Here is a 27,813-nt window from a genome sequence, read left to right on the forward strand (position 1 = left end):
CTGTTCCCCACCCCCCGTAGGGATACACCTACATTTCATGGTCTCTTCAGCACTCTCAAGATTCAAGTAAACATAATGAAAAGATGTTCCATTGTCCTTTTTTTGTTTGTTTGTTTAATGTTAGGGCTACCATAACAGAATAGGTGATCAGAGCAAGGTCAAGCACAAGAAAAAAATTAATAAAAACAGAACCTGTTACTGGGCAACTGGAGTTTTAAGGTCACACCCAGAGGTGAAGCAGGGAATGAGCCATCGAAGAAAGCCTGACAGAAGATTTTTTTTTTATACAATTATTAGTTTGGATTGTGTAAGTTAATTGACAGGCAAGTGAACTTGCTTGTTAATAAGAAACAGTTTACTAATTTGAGGTATTTCAAGATTCTTGTGAGAATAATACTTGATTTATAAAATGTAAGAACAATTTAATTTAGATTTCATAAAACTATACACCCCTGGGATAAGCCACAGCTGGAGTATTTTTCAACACTTGAAGAAAAAAATAAGTCCTAAAAATAGAAATCCAAGTGACGTCATTGGTTCTGTAAAATGCTCTTACAATACTTAAGTTGAATTAAATGAGGGCTTGGAATACTAGAACTACAACTGAAGAAATTTGAGACAATAAAGATGCAGACCTTGTAAAAGATGGCTTCACAATTTTATTAATCTACCAGTGAAAATGAAAAACTACAAAAGTACATAATACACACATTTTAGAATCAGATCCTCTATCAAAAAACTTTACAAAAATGTACGTAATTTCCTTTATTTGTACAGTAAAAAACAAACAAAACTAAAAAGTTGCAGGCATCTCATTGCATATAAATATTACATTTGGTCTGCCGTCGGCAACTCAAAGATTCCCTGAACTTATATATGAAAGGGTCCTGAGATGGTCAAGGAAAAGGATTTGGTGCATCGATGTCCCGTCATTCACACATAAAATCAGCCCGCCTGAATACACCTAGAGAGAAAACCTACATGTCTGTAAAACTGGACATTGACAGGGTATTGGAGGCAAAAAAAATTCACACACAAAACAAACCTTTTCACCTCTGGACATCAGTGATCAAGCCTATTCTCTATACACTTCCATTTCATTGTATGATCTAAAGCTTCTGTGGACTTGGATACCATACAATCCTCTTAATTTCTGAATGACTAGTTTTGATCAGCAGTATACCGCCATACTGCCCTATACAAGGGGAAACTAGTAGCATGCATTCCATCCGTGCAAATGATGCTGGCACACGCAAGACGTGAGCATGCAAATGGTGCCAATTTTAACTCGGAATCTCACAGCTGCACAGTGGCAAGTGCTGGCATAGCATAATATCCCAGATTGAGCAATACTGCAGGATGACGGAAACATGCCAGTTCGTGTCCTAACTGCATTAAAGAAACAATGGCATAGTCATGTCATGAATTGGCAGAAGCCAAATCACAGCCTTTTAAGCAGCATCTGCTTGTAATGCATATGGAAAGTCCACATCAAACCAGAGCTTTATTTATTACCACAGAAAGATGTAGAATGGGTTCCAATGCATTTACACTTATACATGCCAAAAACAAGTTTTTATTTAGTACTGTAAATGCCATCTTAGAAGAATGGAGCTATGGTAGATTTAGGTAACTCATGTAGCCTATGCACTACTATGTAAAAACTGGCTCATAAGGGTAATACTAAAGGCATTTTGTACTTTGTGTGTATAATTACAGGGGAGAGGAACAGTGAGTTTGACACAGCCATTGGTCAGGCAACACAAAATGGTCTTTGTCCAGCACATACCTGACAGTTTATTTTACACAACAATCAAACCCACAATATCCAACAATGCCAAGTAACAAGGCAGCTCGTTTCTAGCTAGCATTTCACACTCCCTTGTATTTTTTTTTTTTTTTAATGGTCAATAATCGTGACACTCCGACTGACAGGTTCCCTGTGGGGTTGGGTCAGATGTGATGTCACCTGGTCTGTGTGCACAGACCCTGTTTGAATGGTTCGCTCCTCAGGGCTGAAAGAGAGTGCTGTGCTGTGCTGTGCTTATATAGGTGTCAATGCTCAGATGTGGCTCTGCTTGTCCCATAGGTTATTTACTCTGGCCAACTAGGAAGCTTCAGTATTGCTCAGCCCAGCTTGGTGGAAAGGCCCTCTACAGATAGCCAAACACTATCCTTTTGTGAATAGCTACACCCGGGTAATACTGATAATAGCACCACTAATTTGACACAGCTACAAGAAGTGGTTTAAATGTTGAGCCACAATAAGTCAAACTATTACCCATCAATTTGTCAGCCTGAAGCAAAACATTATCTAATGCTACAGTTCTATGTGCTACATGAATGTCATAGTAGCAAAAACATAATGATTTTACTTTATTGGGGGAAAAACTTTGGCAATTTCCTACTGCAGTTAATACTGTTGGCTAGAAAACAAGGCTTAATATTAACTACAGAAAAATCTGTCTTAGACCCTGTTTGCTGTACAGAATTAAAAAAAAGTTTGGAAATTTTCAGCACTTTCCCTGATCAATAAATTACCTAGCACCACCAATTTAAAAATGAAACAAAGACACACTGATCAAAGCAACACCGTCAACGATGCTGTAATAAAGGAAAAAAAAAAAAAAAAAAAAAAACTGCTTTACAAAAACACGTTATGTACACACAAATAACAAAACAAGCAAGAAACCTGCAAGTTCAGGACTCTGTAAACATACTGACCACCAACCTACCATCAAAGAAACGTCTGGATTGTTCTAGCACACCCTGATCTACAGTATTCCACACCTCCTACTACACAGCATTCAGACTAGTTTTCACATGCTAAACCAGGCACAGACTCACTACAGTCAGCAGCTTCACAGCTGTTCCGACGTGCTCAAGGCACAGGTCTACCCCCTGCCATCCTACAAGCAGATCTGCTCAAAATCAATGGTGATCCAGTAATATATACTTTTAAATAAATAAAAACATAACACACTGTGAACAGTCATGCTACATACTGTATCTAGCACATAGTGCCACCTGGAGTCCAAATATTAATATTACACCTTTATGTTCACCATTTTCTGCTCATGTGTACTGCTATAAAAACATCTGGAAATTGATTTTAAGCAGCCTTGCATCTAGTCACTCATTAAAGACAGTTTGCTACACACACGCAATTATTAAAAGCCACATACACCCTAGTAGGTGTTTATATGTACAGGCGGCTCTCAATGTTCCCAAATATAGACAAATAGAAAAATACAGTAAACTGTTTTTTTTTTTTTTTTTTATCATAGATGGATAGATAGACCTACACAGAATATGCACCTTGCTTTTGCTGCCATTCAAGCAGAGTCCTGCTCCTAAGTTGTGTCAAGTAGATTTAGTACCTAGAACATGGATTTCTCTTCTGCTACACTGATTCCAGTATCCTGCTACAGTTAAGTAGAATAGCTATCTCTTGTTTTATGGTTTGCCCTTCCAATCCACATGGATGGTGTACATTATGGTAAAGCCACACATGTGTACAATAGAACTGGTCATTCATTTTTTAGTTAATGCTTCAGGAAAGAAATAATTTAAAAACATAACAAGTTTGAAAGCCCTGTAGAGGTTTAAAAGATCTGGAGTTGGCACCATTTGTTTTGAGATACTTCATAGTGTCTTCAAACAGGATACAACTTTATGTATGCATCCCTTCACTTTTTAAAATATACACACTGTAGGTTTGAGGCTTATGCAGACAACAACCATGGCTTGTTACCTGTCTCTGAAGTTATGAGATTTAGAAACTCCTGATCCACCCCCAAAAAAACAGGCAAAAAATGTCAGGTTGTTAATACATTAAGTCAATCCATTCAACATGAATTCTTTTGCTTCAGTTTAGTTTTACAATTGTCTCAAAAGATCGATATATTGTGCAATCATTATTACTGTTGAAGCCACGGCAAAGCAACATTACACCAAAAAAAATAAATAAATAATGTAATAAAAAAAGGTGCTGTTTCATTAGAGATGAAGTTGAAAGACATGTGGCCCTCTTTACCATAGGGCTGCTCAGTTTACAACAGATGCACCTGCAACGAAGGGGTTTGGGGATGAAAACAACAAGACATGGGGCAATGGATAATTTAAAACTCATGAAAGTATTTCTTAGCTAGAAATGTGGAAAATCCATTAATAAGGCCCTATAAAGATAAGATCAGATGGCCAATAAATTGTGTCCAGAAATCCCTTATATCAAAACAATCAGCCAGAATTCTTATCAACCTCCACCTCTCCAGATACCTCACTGACTCTTTACACAAGACAATTTTTTTTTTGGTATCCAAAATTCTTTTCAAAAAACAGAAGCTGGTTTGATAGCGAAAGTTTATAGAGATGTTTGGAGAGAGAGGGCGGGGAGGGAAGATGTGTTCAGTGCATTTAAGGCCCTAGCAAGTTAGGCTCATGTTCAGCTGCTGGACTGTCGTGTTTAAAAGAAGAAGTGCATCATTGGCAAGAGATTTAGAGCACCACTGTCAATTTGAGTTAAAAACTCCCACACCCTCTCTGTATAAAAACTATATGTTTAGAAAAAATTCCCTGCAGTAAAAATTCTTTAAATAGCTTAAAGTGTCTGTTTCCTTAAAAAAACAAAATCTAAAAAACACAAAAAGATTAGTGATTCCAGCCCATGAGATGGCTAACCCGAGCCTTCTCGGTCATCTTGCGCACCCTACCACAGCGGGACATGCCCAAGTTGAGAGGGTCCTCCACTGGCACAGAGGGGTCGTCCTCCGAATCGTCATTGTACAATACGGTTCTCCTGCCCTGGTTGCGGGTATTAATCCTGGACTCTTTGACAGCTGACTTGCGGGTTCCCCTCACCTTTCCCAGTTCCTGCTCCTCCTCCTCCTCCTCTCCTTCCTGCTCCTCTTCATCCTCCATTAACCGGGGCCTTTTCCTTCGCCTCGCCTGCCTGCCCGGCACCGCCTCCCTTTTCTTTTTCTTTAGGTTTGTGGAGACGGGCCTGGTTGCCTTCTTGGTTTTGCGGGTGAGGCGGGGGCAGACGACCTTGCTGTAGTCATGATCTCCTCCGTCGATGAACTCCTGGTCTGACTCTGAGCCCTCACTGCTGCTGCTACTCCCAGAACTCGAGCTGCCTGAGGAAGAGGAGGAAGAGGAAGAGGAGGACGATGACGACAATGAAGAAGTGGACAAGCTGGATTCTGCTCCCTCTGGCTTCTCGATGTCCGAAGTGTCAGAGTCCACTGCCAGCTTTCTCTTGGCAGAGGCACAAAGGGGCCGGTTTCCCCCATTGGTCAATGGTCCATTGGCAGAGGGAACTGAAATAACTAAATCAAACAGAAATTGAGATACATCAATGATCTACTTAAAGCTTGAACTAAAAAGATATTGGTTAAGCAGTCCTTTTGAAATATATATCAAAATGTAAGGGCAACAGAAAATACAGTGTCCAAATATGCAGATGCTTGTGCCATAAACACTTCACAGCAAGTTTCACCATAACTGCACAAGGAGGTCTCTAGATGTACACATATAGACCACCTCTATTGTATCCCTAATTGGATAATACATGACATTGTGACCAACTTCTGGTGAATTAATTTGCATACAACTAGATGGGCATTAAAAGCGCACAGAACTCCTGGAGGAAGTCTAATGCCCTGTAAATGCTCTCTGGCGCCCCCTACCTCGCTTGTTAGGGGTGGCGCGGCTTCTTGTCACCCGCTCGCCCCCGGCTCCTCCACTTGTGCTGGTAGTGATGGAGCTCATTAAGGAAGGCTGGCTATCTTCATCCATCACAGAGCAGCTGGGGTCCTCCATCGTTTCTGAAGCTGAAAGGGAAATATCGTGGGGAAACAAACTTATACTACTTCTATTCATTCAATGTACTTATGGCAGGGATGTTTTAAGACTTTGTGCAGCAGAGAAAAAGGCAAAAAAACAGCCTGGCAATTAATACACCACCCACTCGATATATCGCGGGTGTCGGGGTCCAATATAAATCTGCTATATATAGAGGGCCGCAATATAGCGAGAGATTCATAGAAAAACAAATTGGCTAACAAATACTGTACATCCACTCCCGATTTATCAGGGGCGTCAGGATCCAGTATAAATACTCTACGCAACCTGCTTTTTCTCATTTTTCGTATAAAAAGCAGCACACCGTTTAGATTTGTACTGTTTTGATTTGTACTGCGTAGGGTAATTGCTTCTCATCAACTTGAGTCTCCAATTAATTTCATGAGTCTTCCTCTCCTTTCTCAAATGCACAAACCCACTGCATTGGAAGAGTCCATTCTCAACATAGGAGGCTTGTTGCTAGGGAGCTGACGTCACTGCCCTGTGACTTTCGTTAGTGCATTGCTGCCACAAGTGAACACCTCGTCAGCTAAAATAAAAACCACTTCAGCAAGTGGATACTTAATTTGTTTTGTGCTATTGTGCAATGCAAGTGTATATAACAGTACGATATTAATGTTTTTAATTGTTTTGTGAATTTTTGTTTGTGATGTGCAGTACAAAATAAAACAAACAGTAATTCTAAGTGAATTTGCCTATCTATATAATGCAGCTAATTTTTCACAGTTAAGTAAAAATGGGGAGCCAACTCCAGGACCGCGATATATCCGAATACGCAGTACAGCGAGGACCAATAGAATGAGATGTGGGCGCATATGTAAACAAGCTTAATGACATGTTTTTTTTCTGGCATGAACAAAACTTTTCCACTCTCACCTTGAGAAGACCTTGTGGAACTGGTCCTGGTTAGAGACAATGAGGTATTTGGGGCTGATTTAGGCTGGGTCCTGGATTGCCTGTGCTTTCCTTTCGGACTGGAAGGAGAGAAGACAACAGTGCGTCACAGTCAAGGAATTACGAGAAAAAAACAAAACAAAAAGAAAAAAGGTGCGACCATCAGTGCCTGATTATTGAACAAGTTTATCTCCAGCCAAGCACACAAAATCAGCCCTACAAAGCTTAGCAGAGTTTGCAATAGTATGGATGGATTTGTCATGAGCAAATAGGGTTGGGTAAGAAATCACCTGGAGGCTTGGCTGGTGGAGGGGGAGCTGCTGCCACTCTTCAGTCTCTTGCGGTAGGTCATCCTCTGCCGGCTGCGCCTCAGCCCCTGCACTGCGGACTTGTAGTCAGAGATGATGGGCAGGATCTGCTTCTCAAAGGAGGCAGACAGACTGAGAGTCATGCTGTAGATCTGGGAGGGAGGCAGACACACAGGCACATCATTACTTCTGATGTAACACGAACAAACGTATGCACATTTTTCATTATAAAACCTTGATCCAATATTTTTCAGAAAAGGTTTGTTGTTTCAATGTAGACTGTAAATCTACGTTAAACAGTGGCAAAAAGGACATTTTTAATTAAAGTTAATTTAGTCAATTGTATTTTACTTTCTTATTTTAAAATGGTATAATATTTATACATACAGTACTCAAATACAGTGGTAGACATTGATTTACAATGTATATAATACGATATATATTCTATAAAAAAAAAAAAAAAAAATTTAAAAACATTACTGTTTTTAAAAAAAAAAAGGGCGGGGGGGGGGGGGGGGGGGGGGGGCATTTGGGATTGAGTGTTATGCCAGACTGTACAACTGCGTTGCTGTGGGAGTTAGAGGAGAGTGTGGGAGCGCCTCACCCTGGATTTCTTGTTGGGAGTGTAGGCCTTGGAGTTGCTGAAGATCAGCCTCATGTCCTTGCTGAACTCCATGGGGTTCTCATAGTTCCCTGCGGCCAGCGTCTCCGAGACCACACTTAGATCCACCGGTGTGTCGATAATATCCCGGTAATCCTGCAGGGAGAGGTATTATTACCCAGAACACAATACATACACACACTGACAAAGCTGAGGGTTTGTAAAATAGACTTCATTTGTGCAACTCACTTTTCTCATCCCTTATGAGAAAAGACTTCATTTTATTATTCCCCCTATTAGAGGTCATAGGATGAAAACAATGGAACTACAAGTCAGGTCTCCCTATTTAAGAACATTGGGACTGTGTGGACACGTGGTCAAAAACGGGGTGGATTTCGTACCGGATAGGCAAAGAGGTCAACAGGCTGTCTGAAAGGTTCAGAGTCCTCCCGCTCAAATATTCGGTTCAGCAGCTCTCGGCACTGCTCCTTCCAGGCACCCACGTCAAGCCGGGAGCTCTGCCTCTTTGAGTGCTTCATCGCAGACTAAAAAACAAGGAAAAAGAAAAAAAAAAAACATGTTGGAAAGGTGCATCCAACCAACACACACATTATATCACTATCACCCGGGTCCCAGCAATAGTTCCATGTTTTTTATACTTCCATGTGCACATCTAAATGATTTCTGACTGCAAATCATATCGCACACCCCGACTGCCATATTTAAGTATTTAATTATTTATCCAAATGAAAAAAAAGCTATGCTCTTGTTAAAAGGGAAAATACATGGCTGCTACCCACCTTACGTCCAGTAGAGGTCCCTGGAGTGTCAGAGTCTACATCCACATCGGCCTCCTAAAAATAAAATAAACTCTGCTTTCAACATTGCAGACCTCTAAACAAGCCTAAGAAATAACTCTACTCCAAACAGCATGCTGCAAGGAGTACTCTAGGAAAAAAAACCTTTGCAAAGTTACTTTCTGCAGAAAACATGGGGATACACCAGGGAATACTTTTGACATGGGAAACCTGCAGCAAAAGATGTCCATTTTGATTAAAACACTTAAACTTCTGTTTCCAGCGACTACCTGTGCTGTATACAACACACAGAATCCTCCTTACCACCTCCTCCTCGTCTGCACTGCTCAGCTCAATCTTCACTTTAGTATACAGATCCAGGATGTCCATGCAGCTTTGGTCCCTGTTCAATGTCCAAAAGATACAGGCTTTGTGAACAATCACTTACGGTAATAATCTGTGCATGACGAATGCTGTCGAGCAGTTCACATTTGGGTTGGAACCAAGACACAATTTACATGACACACTTCTACTTTATTTACAGACAGAACGATTTTCATAAGACACAGTGCTGGTCCTTCTCTTTCTATATTTGATTCAGCAGAATCTATCGTAGAGAACACTATTTACAAACACTCAAATGCTTTTCCTCCGTTTCATAGTGTGCCCCCCACCCCTCACACTAACCCTATGAATCGAAGCAACACATCAGTGACAATCTTGGCTGAGGCGACAATGGGGCTCTCGGGCTCGTTGAAGGTCCTGCTGTTGTGTTCAATGTACCTCACCTCCCACATCAGAGCAGAGATCCGCCTGGAGGACGCAACAAAACAGTTAGGGAGCGCACCACTGCCTTCCCCAGGAGGATTCCAACTCTACTGGCCAGCCCTCAGCCAAACGGACACCCACCAAGTGAGATCAACCCTGACATCTACTGTACTCAGCCTGGTTTGCAAGTGCAACTGCAGCATTACAATATACAGTTAATTGGAAATGGATCAAATGTCTGTCACCTGGTCATTCCCTATAATATTCCTGAACAAGGGGGTTCTGAAACAAATATCTAACCCACAGTATGACCAGCCATGTCTTTGCGGTGAGCGCAAGCTTTTAGTATAGCTGTCCTGACCAGGGTTGAACCCTCCAAACGTGAGCCATCAGGCCCCTTGTAAATCTGCTCTGAAGTGATCACACCATGAATAAGTCGAACTATAACGAGTTAGGACTGGGTTTTAGACTATCGTACACCAAGCAAGGGCTGATTTGACTGAAAATGGCGTCTGCATTTCAATCTGCTGCCTATCGGATCCACGAGTAAACCCTCGTTCCTGGAAGCCCTTCGTTAATTGTATAAAACTCTGGGCTTCCCTGCTGTTGCACGATTTGTTAATTATTTTCCTACAGAAGTTATTTATTATGCTTGTGTCACTGTCAAGGCTATGGAACGTGCCTGTAAAACTGATTCTCCAGTCTCTTCCTGATCGTGCCGAGGTCTGTGGGGTAGGCAACCACAGTGCAGTACAGCGGGTAATCATGCAGGTCCACCGGGGAAGAGAAGGCCTTGGCGATGTCTGATGAGGAACAGACAGTCAGCAAGAAACAATTAGCAACTCCAACAATCGGTCTCTATCAGACGAGAGCTAATCTGTGCATACTATGTTATATATACACCAGCTCATTTAATCAGGTATCGATTCTGATCAAACACAGCTGTCCTGTCACCAGCTATACCCTTTCTTTTTATTGCAATAGATAAAAAACATAAACTATTGGTTTGTATACTGGTCCTCAAAACTCCGACTTCAACCTGAAGATTGCGGCTGTACCTTACTTCTCTTGCGATGTAAATAACTCCTCTGTCTTCCTATTTCAAGTAAAACTTCACTTAAAAAAAAGTGTTCCTAAACATTGTTACTAATCTTTTCTGCTGTAATTCTATGTTGATATGCATCCAAAGAAAAAAGTCTTTGTAACAGCATTTTGACAGAAGGAAAAAAAAAAAAAAAAAAAAAAAAAAAAAAAAACAGTTTACAACAGTATTAGTCAGATACCTTCCCTTTAAAAACAGCCACTTGATGTGCACAGTGCAAATACTTAAGTCCCATTTTTTAACACTGAGAAAAAAGCATTTGATGTTTCCACCAGCAGAGACAATAAGACTTGAATAACTTGAGAAGATCTATTCGCACCCACGGCTTCATTGGTAATTGTGTTTGAAGAGTAACCTTAAAAGAGCTCCATAGTCAATCTATATTTCAAACATCCTGCACACAGAGCCATACTGCAGGCACACAGAGATAAGACGCACCGAGGGTGAGGAGATCATCGATGCCCCGGAGGACCCTCTCACACTCCTCGTCGCGGGTGCGAGCCCCCCACTCCCCCTCCTGAGGGCTGTAGAGCAGGGCCTTCAGCTCCTCCTCCGTGACTGGCACCCCGTCCCCCACTGCACCTGGCAGTGGCACTGCAGAGTAAGAGAGAGATGCTTTAGGTGGGTGCGAGACAGAAGGGCAGGGTTGTGTCTCCGCTTGGAGTTCCGTTACCAAAGTCAGTGGAACTGCACCAAGGGGTAGGTGTGATACTGCAATGAGGCAGCTCTACAGTTTAGGACTAGAATAAGAAACCCATTGAGAAAACAAGTATTTTAGGCACATCAATCTCAATCACTCGTGGTAAATAATCTGATACACTAGTTTCCTTAATTGGAGAAGCAGATTTGACACAATAAACCTCTGAAGCATGTCATGCACATGTATGGGCACTTCCACCTATACTGTGGTAAGACACATACAACACTGATTACACAACCCATCTACATTGCAAACATACCTTCATCTGGAATGGGATCCATGTCCCAGGGACTCATTTTCTCCCGCTCGCCGTTATCCCACCTAACAGAACAAGGAGTACAACCTCAGAATTGAACAGCGTTTCACGTTGAATCAGTGCATGCTAATGAAGCATTAATAACCATCGAGTAATTGACATCAACCAGATCCACCAACTATATGAGGTTACTGTTGCAAAGACGAAGTAAAACTAATTCTTGTGCACTTCTGTCCGCTAGAGGCAATAATTGCCGTGACATTTGTAAACAATGAAGGGTTAAAAAAAAAAATAAGTAATTGATATGAGAATACAAGCAGAGTGTATGAGGGAGTATCTGATTCTTACTGGACAGTGTAGCATTGGAAGAGGCTGTCTGGATACTCCTGCTGGAAGGGCTGCTGGCTCTCCACTGTTCCGAACCACCAGGCATCATCGATAATACTGCGGAACTTTGTCCCTGAAGTCAGCACACGTAGGACAGCCCATTAGATTCGCTGTGGACCAATACTGCAAGTCCTCAAATACCAGTAACTATTTCAATAACCCCAAACTTGTACTGAGGGAGCCGCCCACTGCCCTCACAAGAGCTGTACAGCCACCCTCGTGCACAGCCCCACCCCAACCCCAGCTACACAGGCAGACACTCACCACACTGCCAGTTTTGTTCCTTGGCCTCATTGTAAAACTGCTGCAGAACTAAGAAGTCAATAACATCGGGCATGTCGTGATACCTGCAAATTGATTTAAAAAAAATTTAAAAAAGGGAAGACTTGCTTCAAGCGTCCGTTTCAGAGTGGAGTGCAATTCCTTAACATGGCTGTAACTACCAAAGTCTTTCTATTAACCACACCTGTCGTGCACAACAGTAGGTAGTCCAAGATTAGTGTTAATCAGGGTCTGTGAAACCAGCCGTACGTATCAAATGCAACAGGTTAAAGCAAGTTCTCAGTTTCCTTGGCATACTATATTAACACTGCTACGGTTTCACTTCCTAACACGTTCACCTCAGCAATTATTATTGTTATTATTACTAGAATTATTTTTTTTTTTTAAAAATCAAGCTTTTAAAAAAAAATCAGGACATCAGGGTTTAAACACGCAAAAGTTTTTTCTCAAAACTTCACATTTGAGACCAATACAACAAACAGAAGTGTACACTAGGTTAGATTTATTAGATTTACATTAGGTACCACCACTCTAAATCTTTTTGCTTCTGCCTGTGCACATGCTGGATCGCTGGCTTCTCTGCATCAGGGAATTGTAGGGATTCAGAAACCACCTACTTTAAAGAGAAGGACTCCCCCGTCATCTTTCCAGAGACTGGATCAAGAAACGCCAACTTCAAGCAGCACAGTGTAGGCGGTCCCACTTCGTATTTGATCCCAACAACCTTCACAGATTCTTGGTCCTGCAAATAAAACATAAAACAGCTCAGCAGCAAATAGCAGAAGTGCCTTCAAAAATAGTCCTATTGTAGCTGTTGATTCGTTACATGAAGCATGAATGGAATTCAGAGGGGGCGCGAGGGGTTATATGGTCAGTCACTCACCCGGAGATCCATTTTGTTCCACGGCTGTTTCTGGGGGTTGATGCTGTAGGATTTGGACCTGCGCACTGCTCTCACGTAGGCTTCGTGACCCTGCCGGAAATAGATCACCTGGGGAGGACAAAGACAGAGTGTCTCTTCAGAATGGAAGCTCTGCTACCTGTCGCAACTTCAGGGCTAGGCTGAAAAGACACTGGTTTGGTTATTACCAGGTTAACATTTTCAACACTGCAGACCTCTGAAAAGGTCTGAAATAAATCCACTTGAAACAAGTGCAAGAAAAATTATTCCACTCAATACAGCAGAAGTGCTAAACAGTACGTCGTTACACCATTTTTGTATGCCTTACTTCTATACAAGACACTGGAACTATTTACATTAAATTAGTTTTAATAGGGTTGTCTCTGCTTCGATTGCTGAATGTGGGAAGCTTTCATGCCAAGCATATGAACACTTCAGACAAGGGCAATATAGACCCCAGTGCTATGCCAAGCATCAGAACCATTCTACATTCATAATATGTTCAGTAACAATTGTACATTAAAACAGCGGTTCCAAAGATTCACCAAACCAAGGAGACCACAGCTCATGCAAAAGAAGGTAACATTGTTGTATGCAGGTCATGTATGTCAACTCAAGTGTGCCAACCTCACCTCATCTCCCATCTGTGGCACAAAGGGAGACCTGCGTGGAATGGTGTCCATGATCCATTGCGGGGGCAGCCATTCATCGCCAGTGTATCCAGCCATTGTCAACGACTCATTAGGCTTCTACATGGCAAAAATGAAGGGCAGTAACATATATGGAATTACGTTGCTACTAAAACTGTTGCTTATTCTGCTTATGTCTTTGCAGCAGGTGTCCTGCTGACACAGGGAGGTTACTACGCTCAACAAACCCCAGAGGCCTCACAGATGCCAGTATCTAGGCTAACGGTTCAGAACCCAAATCTTCCAGTGTCTCAACGTGCAGTTTGCAGGTGCTGGAAAAAGAAATGAAAACTCAAGGTGCTGCACACATCTGTAGACAGCTTGCACAGAGATGTGGTTAACCACTGGGCACATTACCCACCACAGGCAGCTACAAAGAAAGAAACTCCCTCTGTTTACATTCAAGGGAGACTCTCGATAACCTGGGCCCTTCTGAAGACAATGCAAAATAGGCCACTTGTCTCAGCTTCATATACACACACACAAATGCAAAAGATTGTGGCTTGTTAGATAGCTAAAAAAGCACTGCAGGGTAAGATATAATGTGACCCCAACCTTAAAAGGGATACTTTATCATGTATATTTTTCTAGTATTTAATTTCTTATCCATTTCCAATTTAATTGACTATTTATTTCTGCGTAGATTTCACATCATTCATACCTAATTCCACTAAAACTGCTTCTGAAAAAGAAGGCTGTTTTTTGTAGGGAGATGCACAGGCATCAGTGCTCAATCCTGCTCCTATGGACCCTATGGGCTTCAAATCACAGCACGATGCAAATTTGCTTCCTCACCTTTTTCTCTATGATAGTAAGAAAATATGGCCAATTACCCGGCACTCTCAGCCCCTGCCCTTTGTTCTGTGCATTACCTTCCGTTTGGTCTGTTTGGGTTTCTTGCGCTTCTCCGGCCTCTTCCTCTCTTTCCCGTGGTCCTCCTCCTCCTCCGAGCTGCTGCGGACCCTCCTCACGGCCTGCCTTGTCTGCCTCTTCGGGGGCTGCAGGTTGATCCCTGCGTCCGCCGTCCAGTCAGAGTATTCGCTGGAGGAGTCGCTAAAACAACAGCACCACAGCAGAGTAAACGGGAGAGTCGGACACTGCCAGGAGCAGTCAGCATGATCAGCCGGATCTACTCATTCATTTTCACAGATAATACTTCTCTCCTGTATCCTTTTATCTTGTTGGGCTGCGAGAATGGTGGGTTTTACTGCTTGTGGACCACCATGGCCAGAGCACTGAATAGTGGAGCAAGGAGAATCCCCAGCATGAACTGCATTTCCATAAATGGGTATGCAAAACTGAAACACTGAAGAATCTTTATTTGCCTTTAATCAAAAGTAAATCTGAGATAGCTCACCAAAAGTAACACAGATGTTTTAAAATAGCAGCAGGATTCCCAGGGCCCCACTAGCACAGCAAATCAGAGAAAGCATTATCATCGAGAGGGACTTACCTGGAGCTGCTCTCGCTCTGCCACTCTGGCTCGCCCTCCTCTGAAGAGACATTACCGGCGTCCAAAACTTCGTCATCCTGCTGCAAAAGCCCAATGGCAAGTGAGACTGCTGCAGGGAATGACTTTCCACCACAGTGCAGCACACGAGTAACACAGACCGACTACTCACCTCTCGTGAGCTTTGAGATTCCTCATCCGACTGGGAATTCCGCGCCCTGTCCAGTGGGGGGTGGTCTATGGCGGAGCGGGTCTGGTAAGTGTGCTGCCGCTTGCGCTGTGTCCGTCTCAGGGAGCGCAAGCTGCTAAGCTGCTGGAGAGCAAGAAGTGCATTTGGTTCCCCCGAATCTTATATAAATATTTTAAAGCTACAAGTGAAATGCTTATGGCATTTAAACAAATTACATCATACAAAAGATAATCTGAACTATCTGGAAGTACAGTGCCTATAGAAAGTCTACACTCCCATTCAAAATGTTCACCTTTTGTTGCCTTATAGCCTGGAATTAAAATGCATTAAAACTGTTTTTGTTCACTTATCTACACATCCTACCCCACAACTTCCAAGTGAAAAAAATATACTAGAAATTTGTAGAAAATGTATTAAAAATAAAAACTGAAATAGCTTGGTTGGATAACTGTCCACCCCCCTTGTAATAGCAATCCTAAATTAGCTCAGGTGTAACCAATCTCCTTCAAAATCACACTTACCAATTGGCGTCCACCTGTGTTAAATTATAGTGATTCACATGATTTCAGAATAAATTCAGCAGTTCCTGTAGGTTCCCTCTGCTGGGTAGTGCATTTCAAAGCAAAGACTCAACCACAAGACTCAACCATGACTCAATCACAAAGTATGGCACAGAACGGCACAGATCAGGGGATGGGTATAAAAAATATCAAAGGCTTTGAATATCCCTTGGAGCACGGTCAAGACGATTATTAAGAAGTGGAAAGTGTATGGCACCACCAAGACCTTGCCTAGATCAAGAAGGAGATCGATCAGAGAGGCTACCAAGAGGCCAATGGAAACTATGCAAGAGCTACAGGCTTTTAAGGCCAAGACTGGTCAAACTGTGCATGTGACAACAATATCCCAAGCACTCCACAAATCTGGCCTGTATGGTAGGGTGGCAAGAAGGAAGCCATTACTCAAGAAAGACAACCTTGAATCCCATTTGAAGTATGCAAAAAAAGCAAACACTGGGGAGATTACGTAGCCATGTGGTAAAAAGTTTTGCGGTCTGATGAAACTAACTTTTTGGCCTAAATGCAAAGCGTTATGTTTGGCGCAAACCGAACACAGCGCATCACCCAAAGAATACCATCCCTCCTGTGAAGCATGGTGGAGGTAATATCATGTTATGGGGAAAATGAATAGAGCAAAGTACAGAGAAGTCCTTGAGGAAAACCTGTTGCCCCTTGCAAGAAAGCTGAAACTGGGACAGAAGTTCACCTTTCAGCATGACAGTGACCCAAAGTGGAGTGGCTAAGGAACAAAAAGGTAAATGTCCTAGAGTGGCCCAGTCAGAGCCCCAACATAAATCCAATCGAAAATTTGTGGCATGACTTGAAGATTGCTATCCATCAACGCTCCCCAAGGAACTTGACAGAGCTTGAACAGTTTTGTAAAGAAGGGTCAAATATTGCCAAATCTAGGTTTGCAAAGTTTGTAGAGACCGATCCCAACAGACTCACAGCTGTAATTGCTGCCAAAGGTGCTTCCACCAAGTATTAACTCAGGGGGGTCGAGACTTATCCAATTATAATCTTTCAGTATTGTATTTTTAATATATAACTTTTTTCCCCTTAACAGTGTGGAGTATGGTGTGTAGACAAGTGGGAAAAACCGTCATTTAAATGCATGAAACTCTTAGGCACTGACACAACAAAATGTGAAAAAAGTTCAAGGGGGTGTAGACTTTCTATAAATACTCATTATATATATAACAATCTGTGCAGATACACAACTGCTACCAGTCCTGTATCTGCAATATACTGTTCACAGATGGGCCTCATTGTTAAACATCCTGTGGGGGTTAGCTTGTGATGACAGAAACCGATAAAAGCTAGTGTGATCAGATAGTGAGCTATTCAACAAAAGCCAAAATTCTTCTAAACTGCCAGACATGCCCACCTTACTATCTGATGATCCTTGCAACTGAATATTACTAAACCATGTAAAAACACAATTTTTTTAATCCACTCCAGTACACTTACATGGTCACAGATAACTTGTCAGTACAAGCAAGCTGCATATATGTGAGCACTCACCCCCTGCACTGAGTGGGATGGTTTCTTCCGCCTCTCCAAAGCATAGAGAGTGCACTCAGCCTCTCCCTTTGCTACCCGACACTCCTCCATCACCCTGGGCCAGAGAGTTCTAGTTAGCTGCAATCCTTCAGAGTAATACATTATGTGCTTTATTTCAAATCCTATAATTGCTAGCTTCTTATTCAGCTGCTTGTGTATTAGTTTATTTCCATGTCCTTCCCCAATCCCCCTCCCTGATATTCCTACCTGCTGACCCCCGGCTGCATCTCGTTCACCACTACCCTGCGACTCCAGGCCATCAGGTCCCGCTCGGTTGCCATCTGACTGCGGGGGGCATTGTTGTGCATCTGCCGGACCCCCTCGATCTGCCCGCTGCGCCTCAGACCCACATTAGGAGGAGAGCCCATCAAAGCCGGGCTTCTAGGCTCTGTGGGACACAAAACAAATTAAACTTTCGACCTGCAAATCTTACGTTGCATATATGATTTACTGAATGCTCTAAATAAAATGCCCACATCCTTCCAGGAAGGCAAATTATTTTTATCGGTTAATGTCTATTGATTTTACACAGATGAAAGCAGTTCATGTTGACTGGGAGCTCCTTACCCCCGGGGCGGCTGTCTCCAAGCTCCTCTCCCTGGTCCTGCTCGGCAGGCTCCTCCCTCTGACTGTGCTCCTGCTGTAGCTGTCGAATCAGCCCATCCAGAAGGCTCTCCTCCAGCTCTGCGGCTGTCTGCTGACCAATCACCTGCTCCACCACCTCACCGTCACCTACGATTGCCAGGATATTAAGACACCAAAGCACTGCGGTTCAGCACTAACAGAACATACTACAGCAGTTTACCCAAACCCAGTTGTCACCGAGATACCGGAGGACAACCTTGGATGAGTCTGTTCGATTTCCAGAATATGTCTTAAGGCAGTGGTCATTTTACTCAAATGTCATTTAACTAGCAGCAACAGCTTCAGCAGTCCACGTAACTGTTAAACCACTCTTACTCTCTATTGCAATCATGCTACAGTCAATTAAGGAGCACTTAACACAACACTTTAAAATAGTTTATTTCGACAAAGTATGTATATAGTAGAGTGTATAGAACCCAAGGACTTATTCACTGAAGGAATGGAAATAAGACTCATATTGCATAACAGTTTGCTCCACTCCTAGTTTTACAGTGAGTTTAATAAGACACACCCAAGTTGTTACCTATAAACTGTGGCTAATCAAGCTCATATTCAAACCTGGAATTAGTAAAACTGCTATGCAGCAAGAATCTTATTTCCATCCCTGCTCTGCACAATTTATGTGAAGTCCCTAGCATGCAGGACCCTTCCCAGAGTGCTCATCTATACCGTTGGCCAGGTAACCAAGCTGTGGGATGAGCTGCTCTTCGTTGCAGTTCTCCCTCCCAGGAACTAGGCGCTGATAGTGAGTCGGGTGGGGGTTTCCATCAACGTCCACTAGGAAGGGTGGGGGCATCAGGTGTGGTGCCTGCTGGGTCTGCTCGTCCAGCACGTAGTTATTGGAGTCTCGGATCAGGGGCCGGAAATCCGTGTGGAAAAACATCTGATCGGGAATCTGCAGGGAGGCAGCCAAACAAAATTACTGGAAAACACAAAGAAACTAGGTCTCACCAAGTGTCTACTTGTTTAGGATTTGTGACCAAATGGCCGATTTCCCAAAATAGATATTTTTTATTTAGGGGTCCAATTATTTTACCCCCGCCCAATTTTGAATGTCTAATTATGTTCCCTCACTGTAGCAACTCCCCACACAGCTCAGGCTTAAAGGTTCAGAGGTGTCTTCCGACAACCAAGCCAATTTCCTCTTTTTCACCCAAGAACTCGAGCAGATGTCAGCAAGCTACCTAACCCTGGAGTACAAAGGCCAGACCTGCAAGTGTCCACCTGAGTTCACCAGGTGCCTGGCCAGTAGGGCCTGATGCAGTGCAACAAATTGGAACAGTCCCTGACGGGTTTGGCTCCCTAACCCGCAGGAGCGCCAAGGCCAATGCAACGCTTCCTCTGGAATCCCCTGCAAAGACTGCTGACCCCTAGATATTCTCATGAGCATCATGAGGATACCAGAAATTTGAATTAAAACAGAAACTCATGGTTCTACCAAACTCAGCAGGAATCAAAAATATAAATTGGTTCTGTGCTAAAAGATTGCTACACACTACCTTGCTTTATTTTCCTATGAAACTTTCCCTAAAAAGAAGACTAATTGGATTGCAGATTACTGATCACTCCAACACCCAAGGCTCAGGTTTAATGAGCACTGCCTTCACAGGCCTCTTTTGAAAGCAACTCCTCAGAGGAAACATTTAGCTCATTATGAGCTCTTAGGACTACTCTTGGATCAGATGAAAAGATCTAGAGAAAGTATAGCTCACCTTCTCGTAGGGCCTGCTGCAGCCAAACCCGAATATGAGCAGGTGACCGTGGGAGTCGGTACAAACAAAGTGCTGCCCGTCAGAGGAGAACTTACAGTCGAACACAGCGCCGTGACCCTGACCTTCAATCTGGAGAGGACAGACAGGCAGCCTTTAAATACAGCACAATGTTCTCATATACTATTACAGTTAGACTCCAACTTCAGAATTCTGAAATCAACTCTCCTCCCCCCCCCCCCTCCCATGCTGCTGTTCCTTATACTTTAGAATTGTTGTGTGTGGTATGCACATGACATTTGTACACAGGATAAGCTGCACCGGAATTGACAAATTGTGAACAGTGATTGGTTGATACTGAAGTTCACACAGGGCTCACCATGTTGAAGTAGTTGCGAATCTTCGTGCCCTTGGACAGGTCCCAGATAAAAATGTTCCCATCATGCCCTGCAGACAGCATGATCCTAGAGTCATAGGGGTGGGCTTCCAACACAAATACCTCGTCGTCATGCCCCTGTGGGGAGCAGATATGCGGTCAGCACGGTACAGGCAGCAAGCCAAGCATGGTGGAGAGGAGAGAGAGGGTGGAGAGCAGGTTTCAGTTCAGGAAATGCACGAGTTCAGTGACCAAGAACAAGGAATTGCAATAAGAGCAGTCACTGTGGAATAGGAGCAAGAGAGCAGCAAGAGAATGAGAATACAGAGACTGTGGAGAAATAATGAATGAATGAAGCAAGAAAGCAAGCAGAAGAGGAATAGTGGGAAGGAATGACTAAGTGAGGGGAGACAGAATGCTTTGGAAGAGGACTCTGTACCGAGAGAATGTGCAGTAGCTGCCCGGTGGACGGGTTCCACACTTTGAGCAGGTAGTTGTTGACAGCTGTGATGACTGTGCTGTCAGCTCGGTCCCAGGTCACCATTGTCACATTCAGCTTTGTCACCTTGTCCTCCCCTGGCACCACACTGCGCCTAACAGGAAGAAAGTTTACAGATCATTAAGGAGCAGTTTATAGTGTTCATCTAGGCAAAAAAAGAATTAAACTAGTTCCCTCCCAATGCCATCTGGAAAGTGGGCTACATAATCGCAAGCATGCATATATACCCGTTTACTTTGTGATAATCTTTTCCCATATTACACAAAAAGACAAGTGTCAGAAATATTGTTTTTCTACCATAATCCTTCATCCGCTAAGGTTTTGGGTGAATTCAACAAAGTAATGTTCATGGCATGATAAAGCGGTGGCCAGATACATTTGTCTACAGTATACCATTGTAACACAGCAGTGACAATATGCCTGATGGACCCTAAGCAAAACCCTGGTTGAGGCACCTACCCAGGCAGTTTTGCAGTCATATCAAGGGCTGTGCTCTTCCACTCCTGCTGCTGATAGTGCCAAATGCGTGCGGTGCCATCTCTACTACCACTGACGAACCGCAGGCTAGGGATATAAATAGGTGTATTCATTGACAGCATGCACACACACAAAGCTATACATACAGCAAAGTAGTTCTATTTGCACTACAGTAACTGCAAACAACTAAATAAATGGAATCCTTTAGTTTTTAAAACTATTAAAATTACCATGGGGGGGGTGGGGGGTGGTCCAGTATTAGCTGCAGTGGGAGAAGGAGGGCACATTACTTGCCCCCACCTGTTCGTATGGAAGAAATACAAAAGGCTTACCTGTCGCTGTTGTTAGAAAACTGCACAGCCACAACTTTGTCCTTGAAGCAATACAAAATTAAATATATGGGTTAAAAACACACATATTAGCAGCCACTTAGTCGTAGTAAAGAATAGTTTCATTGTTTTTTTTTTCTAGTTTCATAAAGTTTGTTTGTATTCCTCTGAAAATTAGTGTTTGCGCTTCATTCAAAATGTACATTATTGACACACTATGTTTCCATTCACACAACATACACATTTATTGGCTTTGGACTACCAGGAACATCAACATTTCTTCACCTGCGGCATTAAATGCTTCAGATATGAAGTCATCACCTCAACAAGGGTTACAATGATAGGACTTGATCACAGAATACAGTTGCGTATAAAGTATGAAGCCAGTATCTTAATGTGTTTGGTCTATATCTGGAAACCAAGTAAGAAACATGACCTCAGTAAGGCAACAAATCTAATGAACTTAAACTAAAGATAGAAAAACGTACAGAGGGGCTTCCTTACCATGTGTGCCTCAAGCTCAGCCACTTTCTCAGGAGACTCTGAACCCAGGTAGTAGACCCTGATTACATGATCCGTGCTGCCCGTCGCCAGGAACATTCCCCCTGGAAGAAGCCAGCAAGGGGGTTTATTGATCTGAAGGATAGCACCTTAGACCCTACAATATCCTGGAGCACTGACAATAAGCAATCGGATTCTAATTGTCTTGATTTAAAACAGAAATGTGGGAGAAGGGAAAGAGGATACACCGTTTAGTGTGTGCGTTTGTGTGTGTGAGGCGTGTAGTTGCGCCAGCCCCACCTCTCTCACACAGACGGTGAAAAGGGAGACATATCATCATGGATACATACCACAACTGAAGGAAGAACAGGAGATTTGGACTCCAGGTCTGGATCTCTCTGTGAATTTAAACGGACGCTCACTGTATGAAAAACAAACAACAGCAGAAACGTTAACGAGACACACAGCCAAAGCAAACGTTACTTTTTAGTCTTCATTCGCAATCAAGTACTAACGTTTTGTTCAGTAAGGTGGTTGTTCGGACGTCCTGGAGTGTCATGCTGTTCAAACACTTACTTGAATTTCATGCTGTGGGACTGCCACTGCCAGAAGCAGACCATGCCGTCAGCCCCAGTGGATGTGAGGTATCGAGTTGTTCCTTTTGCTGCCGGAGAGAACTGAACAAGATACAAGTTGGAAGAGTTCACTGAAATTTGTATTAGGATACCCCACAAATGAATACCTACTGACACCACTTTTGCAGCAGTGAAAAAATGGCTCTGGTGTATACAGTAAGATCAACTGTAGTTATTCATTTCAGGTATTGCTTTCTTAATTACCTTTACTAGGAACACATCACTTTAATACAAAAGCACCTATAGGCACCATCACTGTGTGAGTACCATACCACTGCCTTATACTGAAAATAGAATGCTCTGCTGCACAAAGTGCCCTGTTTGTAAGAAGCTGGCAGCCAGCCTACCTGAACGGAGGTGATGGACGCCGTGTGGCCCTGCAGCACCGCCAGAGGCGCGCACGTCCGCAGGCACCACACGCGGATGATTTTGTCACAGCTGGCAGAAGCGATCATCGTGTTCTCGTAGTTAACGGCCAAGTCCGAAATCTCAGCAGCGTGACCTCGGAGGGTCGACAGGAGACGTCCGTCATCTGTAGCCCAGATCTTGACCAGGCAATCATCCGAACCCTGAAATGACACACACTCACACGTTACATTTACAGTACATTAGGGTGCTTCTTGGAAAAGATAGTTTACCTCAGCTTGACTGTCCATTAAAAATCTTAATAAAAACCAACATCTTTTCAGCTTGACTTCAAGATTTGTCCACTTGTATACCTTAAAAAAAACCAACATCTTTTCAAATTAACTATATATATATATATATATATATATATATATATATATATATATATATATATATATATATTTTAATTTTTTTTTTTAAGAAGGGCTGATGCCCCAGTTATAGTGAAATTCAATTAATTTACAAGTTTCTGGTTGGGCAATTAATTTTCAAGTATCTAACGCACAAAACAAAAAACTACTAACACCTTACATAATCAAATGGTAAACGAACTACAATTTCAAGCATTTTCTCTTAGCCTTTAGCCTTTCCAACTCAAATGTATGAGAAGGTTATACAACTCAGAAACAAGTATGGTTTTTGAGTGATTCTGCAATGTACCGTGAAGATTCTTTTGCCAGTTCGGTCGAAGGCCACACAGTACACTGAAGACAGGTGTCCCAGAATCCTCCGGTGCATCTTCACATGCTGATAGGTGGAGGAGGACACAATGTGGCTGAAGCTGGCGAAGCCAGTTGTCTGCCGGGCTGCTGTGATGGTCACTGGAAGTAAAGCAAGGGTTTGGTAGTAGTTTGTGTAGCAAATTCTCTTTCTAGAGACTGTTACATAAATAGCAAACCAAAACACACCACCAAGGTATAGTACTGTCAATATCATATAGCTTAGAAAGGATAAACAAACATTTAAGAGGGCCAGTATAACAAAAAAGTGGGTCATCATGACTTCTGTTGCTGCAGGGTATCCACTGGTATTCAAGGTAAGTGAACAAGTCAATACGAAAAGCAGCAAGTTATCAGATACAACACACTACAGGAATACAGCTGTTAGACGGGTGATTAAACAGATTGTTCCTGCATTTCAAGCATTGTTACGGACTGGGTAACAACTTACCAACATTTGGTGGTTTGTCATAGATTAGAGGAGGTTCTGGAGGTCTGCCTCTGTGCAGAGCTGCAAATGCAGGGCCGCTCCATACTGGGTGCCTACAACCTGTGAATTAAACAAACAGGATTAATGACAGATTAGGTAGACTACTGTCAGCTCTGCAGCATTTGTCTACTTGGCTTTTTGTATTGCATTATCTCAGGAGGACAAAACACCAAACAGCCATGCAGAAGCAGAAGATTATAAAAGACATGGAACATCTAAAGATCTAATTTCAATAGGGACTTCAAAAGGGATCTACTTTCTAAGAGGAGATGTACAAACTGCTCCGGGGGAGCCTAGCTGCTCCACTCCCTGCTTTCACAATGGGCGTCACTGCAGTTTTCACACACCAACAGAATCCAAACTAGTCCCATGCTAAATCTATGCCAGCACTGATTTCACAAACATAAGTCAAATTGGTGTGGACACAAAAGAAGACTGACCAATGCTTTGCAAGATGGTATGCCATTATGCTTTACTTCTTGAATCAATGTTGCATGATGCACTGCCATTACGGATTCTGTTCTGTCAGTGATACGAGACGAGGTTAAAAATTTTAAAACCATCACTGCAGATGAGCCCAGCTCTTGCACTGTGGGTTCACGCCAATCCTCCTCCCTGGTACATTAGCATTACAGTATTGCGTACAGTTATATCTTAGTTTGGTATGTTGTGCTAGCAGTGGATTCGTTACCCTTTGCTGTGTGCAGCAAGGACTGTCGCCCGAGCCCCAGTAAACTCTGAACTCTGGGGACACTGGGAGGAAGCTCTTTGTCCAGGAGGGGTCCGATTCGCTGGCAGATTCGGAGCAGGTAATCAGCTGGGATGTGCTTATTGATTTTCATCTGCGCAAAACAGAGTAAAATAAAGGTTACTGGATATAAACAGAGAGGCAGCATTCCTGTACAGTCAACCCTGACAAGCCATTAATCAGACGCAGAACAATATTATGCTTGGACCCCACTTGCGTAGCTGTGTAATGTGATGGCTGTATAATTCTTTCTCTACAAGTGTCCTTCACAATACTACACTGTGATCATTGTAAATCTGCCACAATAGTGAACTATTTCAAATTGGCTTAAGGCACAGCTTTACACTCTACTGGGCAGACAAATCCCATTACAATGACCCACTTCACACATTTTCATTTCATTCTATTGAAGAATTACTTTCTCAACTTGCGTTTATATTAATTTTACAGTGCTTTCTCTAAACACCTTGACAAATGACTTTATAAATACCCCAAATATCACCTCCATATTCACCAGAACATGATTCCTTATACTGGAGTAATTTGGGTCATATTACTTATTAGTGCATAATAACTGCTGCATGCCCTGACCTTGAGCTATGCAAGGCAATAAACAATGAAGCCTGCTTGCATTTCAACACAAACTCACAGCCAGGCAAAGCAAAAGGGACTTGATCATACAGCTGTTAACAAGTAATGAACACTGATATGGCATAATGCAGAAGGGTTTTAAAAATAACAAAGGTCAGGCAGTGGGTCACTTCAACAGACTTAACAGACATGGTTAAAAACTACATCACTGCTGAACAACACTGCATTGATGTGTTGATATTTTGACTACTGTGTACGCTGAACCAGACGGACTCTTAATAAATTCAGTACAGCACTGAAACACAGACAATATCTCTGCCATTACTGTAGCATATCAGAATTGCACATTTCTCTCTTACGTTGTATCTGCATGACTTACAGAACTTTTCTGAGAATAATCGTGGCACTATTTTGAATCACAGCGCTCAAGCCATAATTGTTCATTTAACATTATTTCAATTACATTTGCAGACAATTCTTCAGACAGGCCATTTGTTTTGGGTGTTCTCGATGACATTATTTAACAATGTCCAGACGAATGTATTTTACAATACAAAATCAGTTTGTTTTGTTTTTCCGTGTGTGTTGAGGGGTTAACAGATTAAATAATAAGACTCCATAATAAGACTGACAGACTTATAACCAATCTTTGGATTTTACAGCGTATTATCAGACAAATGGGATCGATTACAGTTCTGACCCGCTTTCTTTGTCTGTTCTGTTCAGTCGTGCGTGCATTTGTCCTCGCTCTTCTCACAAACCTCGCCAAGGCTCATGAATATTTAAGCACGTACTGCGGACTTGGTTCAAGCGTCTCATTGCATCGCCCAATCTGGTGGTGGCTTTCATTATGCAATACTGCATTTCAAATGAAAGTCTCCTATTGATTGGCTAGAATTCGAGACGGACGTCTGTCCACCACCTTACTACGTGCACTGAAATACCCCCCCCCCATTATGCACAATAAGGCGTTTATTTCAATACAAAATATGATTTAAACCTTTTTATTTTTTCACTCACCCGTAAATCCCTATTTTCAAACTGAATAGAGATGATAAAACGATGTCTTTGTTATTACAATTGTATTTCTTAATTTTATATAAACGCCCAATTACTCAATTAAAAAGTTGTCATATACACCTGACAGAAGTTTCAAACTTTCCAATACATCCTTACCCAGTCATCGAAGTTTCGTTTATGTTCTCTCGATTCCCAATCCAAGCGTTTCGGTATGAGCTATGGGAGGAAAGCACTCGGTTAAAAAGCGCAAACCTCTAACTACACAACCGTATTTTTTTCCGGTTTAACCCGAATCCAAAACAAAAAAAAAAAAAAAAAAAAACGAAACAGTAATTTCACGTGAAAAGTGACATCGCGGAAGTGTGATGTGATAATAAAGATCGCACAAGGCGAGTCGGAGCAGCTCTGCTTACCTCGTATTCTTCCAGCTCTTCCACAAAGACCTGCGGAGAAGACAGACACGGGAATTACATCGTTTTACCGAAAAACAAACACCTCAAAACATGTCCTACAACAAATATAGATATTTATTAGCTCACCTGGGCCGATTTTTTGCAAGGTCCGGACTGTAAAAATCTTGCAATGAGGTAATACAGTTCTGTAAAGAAAGGGGGAGCATAAAAAGAATTATACACACACAAACCTTTTCATAAAAAATATACATATAAAACTGTTTAAAGACACTAACCAGCCTCGATCTGTGAACAGTGGATGCCTGCCATCTTGCAAGCCGGGCGCCGCTATTAGTTGTATTTGTACTCCTCCTGTTGTTTTTATTTGTTTATATAAAATTGCCAGTTGAATTGTTTCCCCAGTGTTCGGCCTTTTTCCTCTCTGGCTTTCACGGCATCGCTCTGTGTTTATTCGATGCCCCCATCAGGCAATACTGGGAACTTGCAATAACCTTACCGGCCGCTTGGGAGGCGGGGGACGGGGGGGGGGGATAGAAACAATTTTTCTAAAGGACAAAATGCCATTGACAAAGACATTTTGGTGAAGGAATCCCAAATTAATTTACATGATGGCCCTGTTTGTGTTCTAGAATCTAGTCTATACATTATATTTATATGTTTTAGTTTATGTTTATAACTAAATTTGAGTTATAAATGCCTAACATACAGCATATATTATAGTCTTCAGTTGGGCTATTTTCATGTGGGCAAAATCATAAGAGACGTTAAAAATAAACTCAAGATTATACACAATACAACTCAAATTTAATCGTTTCGTAATGCGGCAGAATGATAATTGTGATACCCCATGCGTAATTCTCTCTCTCTCTCATGATGGAAGTGACACACCAGAGACGTAAGGGGAGCTGTAATTTACGTTGCAATACACCTGCGGCTTGAATTG

The 27,813-nt window shown here is 42.4% G+C and overlaps 1 protein-coding gene across 3 annotated transcripts; it reads right to left on the reverse strand.

Moving 5' to 3' along the window:
- Positions 1-646: 646 nt before the first annotated feature.
- Positions 647-27,355, reverse strand: LOC121318767 (bromodomain and WD repeat-containing protein 3-like). Of its 3 annotated transcripts, none has more exons than XM_041255802.1 (40): positions 27,146-27,355; positions 26,997-27,055; positions 26,871-26,900; positions 26,614-26,673; positions 24,790-24,940; positions 24,060-24,158; positions 23,550-23,710; positions 22,829-23,050; positions 22,423-22,523; positions 22,197-22,267; positions 21,850-21,950; positions 21,349-21,389; positions 20,999-21,103; positions 20,480-20,633; positions 20,044-20,178; positions 19,668-19,796; positions 18,625-18,850; positions 17,878-18,042; positions 17,518-17,698; positions 17,272-17,365; positions 15,170-15,307; positions 15,001-15,080; positions 14,420-14,600; positions 13,491-13,607; positions 12,841-12,948; positions 12,575-12,699; positions 11,940-12,022; positions 11,637-11,748; positions 11,292-11,353; positions 10,771-10,926; positions 9,913-10,033; positions 9,150-9,275; positions 8,787-8,865; positions 8,466-8,519; positions 8,067-8,210; positions 7,669-7,821; positions 7,047-7,216; positions 6,739-6,836; positions 5,688-5,831; positions 647-5,327 (listed from the first exon to the last, which is right to left on the reverse strand). In XM_041255802.1, the coding sequence occupies exons 1-40, from the start codon at positions 27,177-27,179 to the stop codon at positions 4,651-4,653; spliced, it is 5,247 nt and encodes a 1,748-aa protein (XP_041111736.1). In that variant the 5' UTR covers positions 27,180-27,355; the 3' UTR covers positions 647-4,650. The 3 variants fall into 3 exon arrangements, with proteins under 3 accessions (XP_041111736.1, XP_041111735.1, XP_041111734.1); XM_041255801.1 differs by having other exon boundaries at positions 15,001-15,077; positions 15,170-15,310; XM_041255800.1 differs by having other exon boundaries at positions 15,170-15,310.
- Positions 27,356-27,813: the final 458 nt, after the last annotated feature.

Source organism: Polyodon spathula, chromosome 7 (assembly GCF_017654505.1).
Source record: "Polyodon spathula isolate WHYD16114869_AA chromosome 7, ASM1765450v1, whole genome shotgun sequence".
Classification (NCBI taxonomy): domain Eukaryota; kingdom Metazoa; phylum Chordata; class Actinopteri; order Acipenseriformes; family Polyodontidae; genus Polyodon; species Polyodon spathula.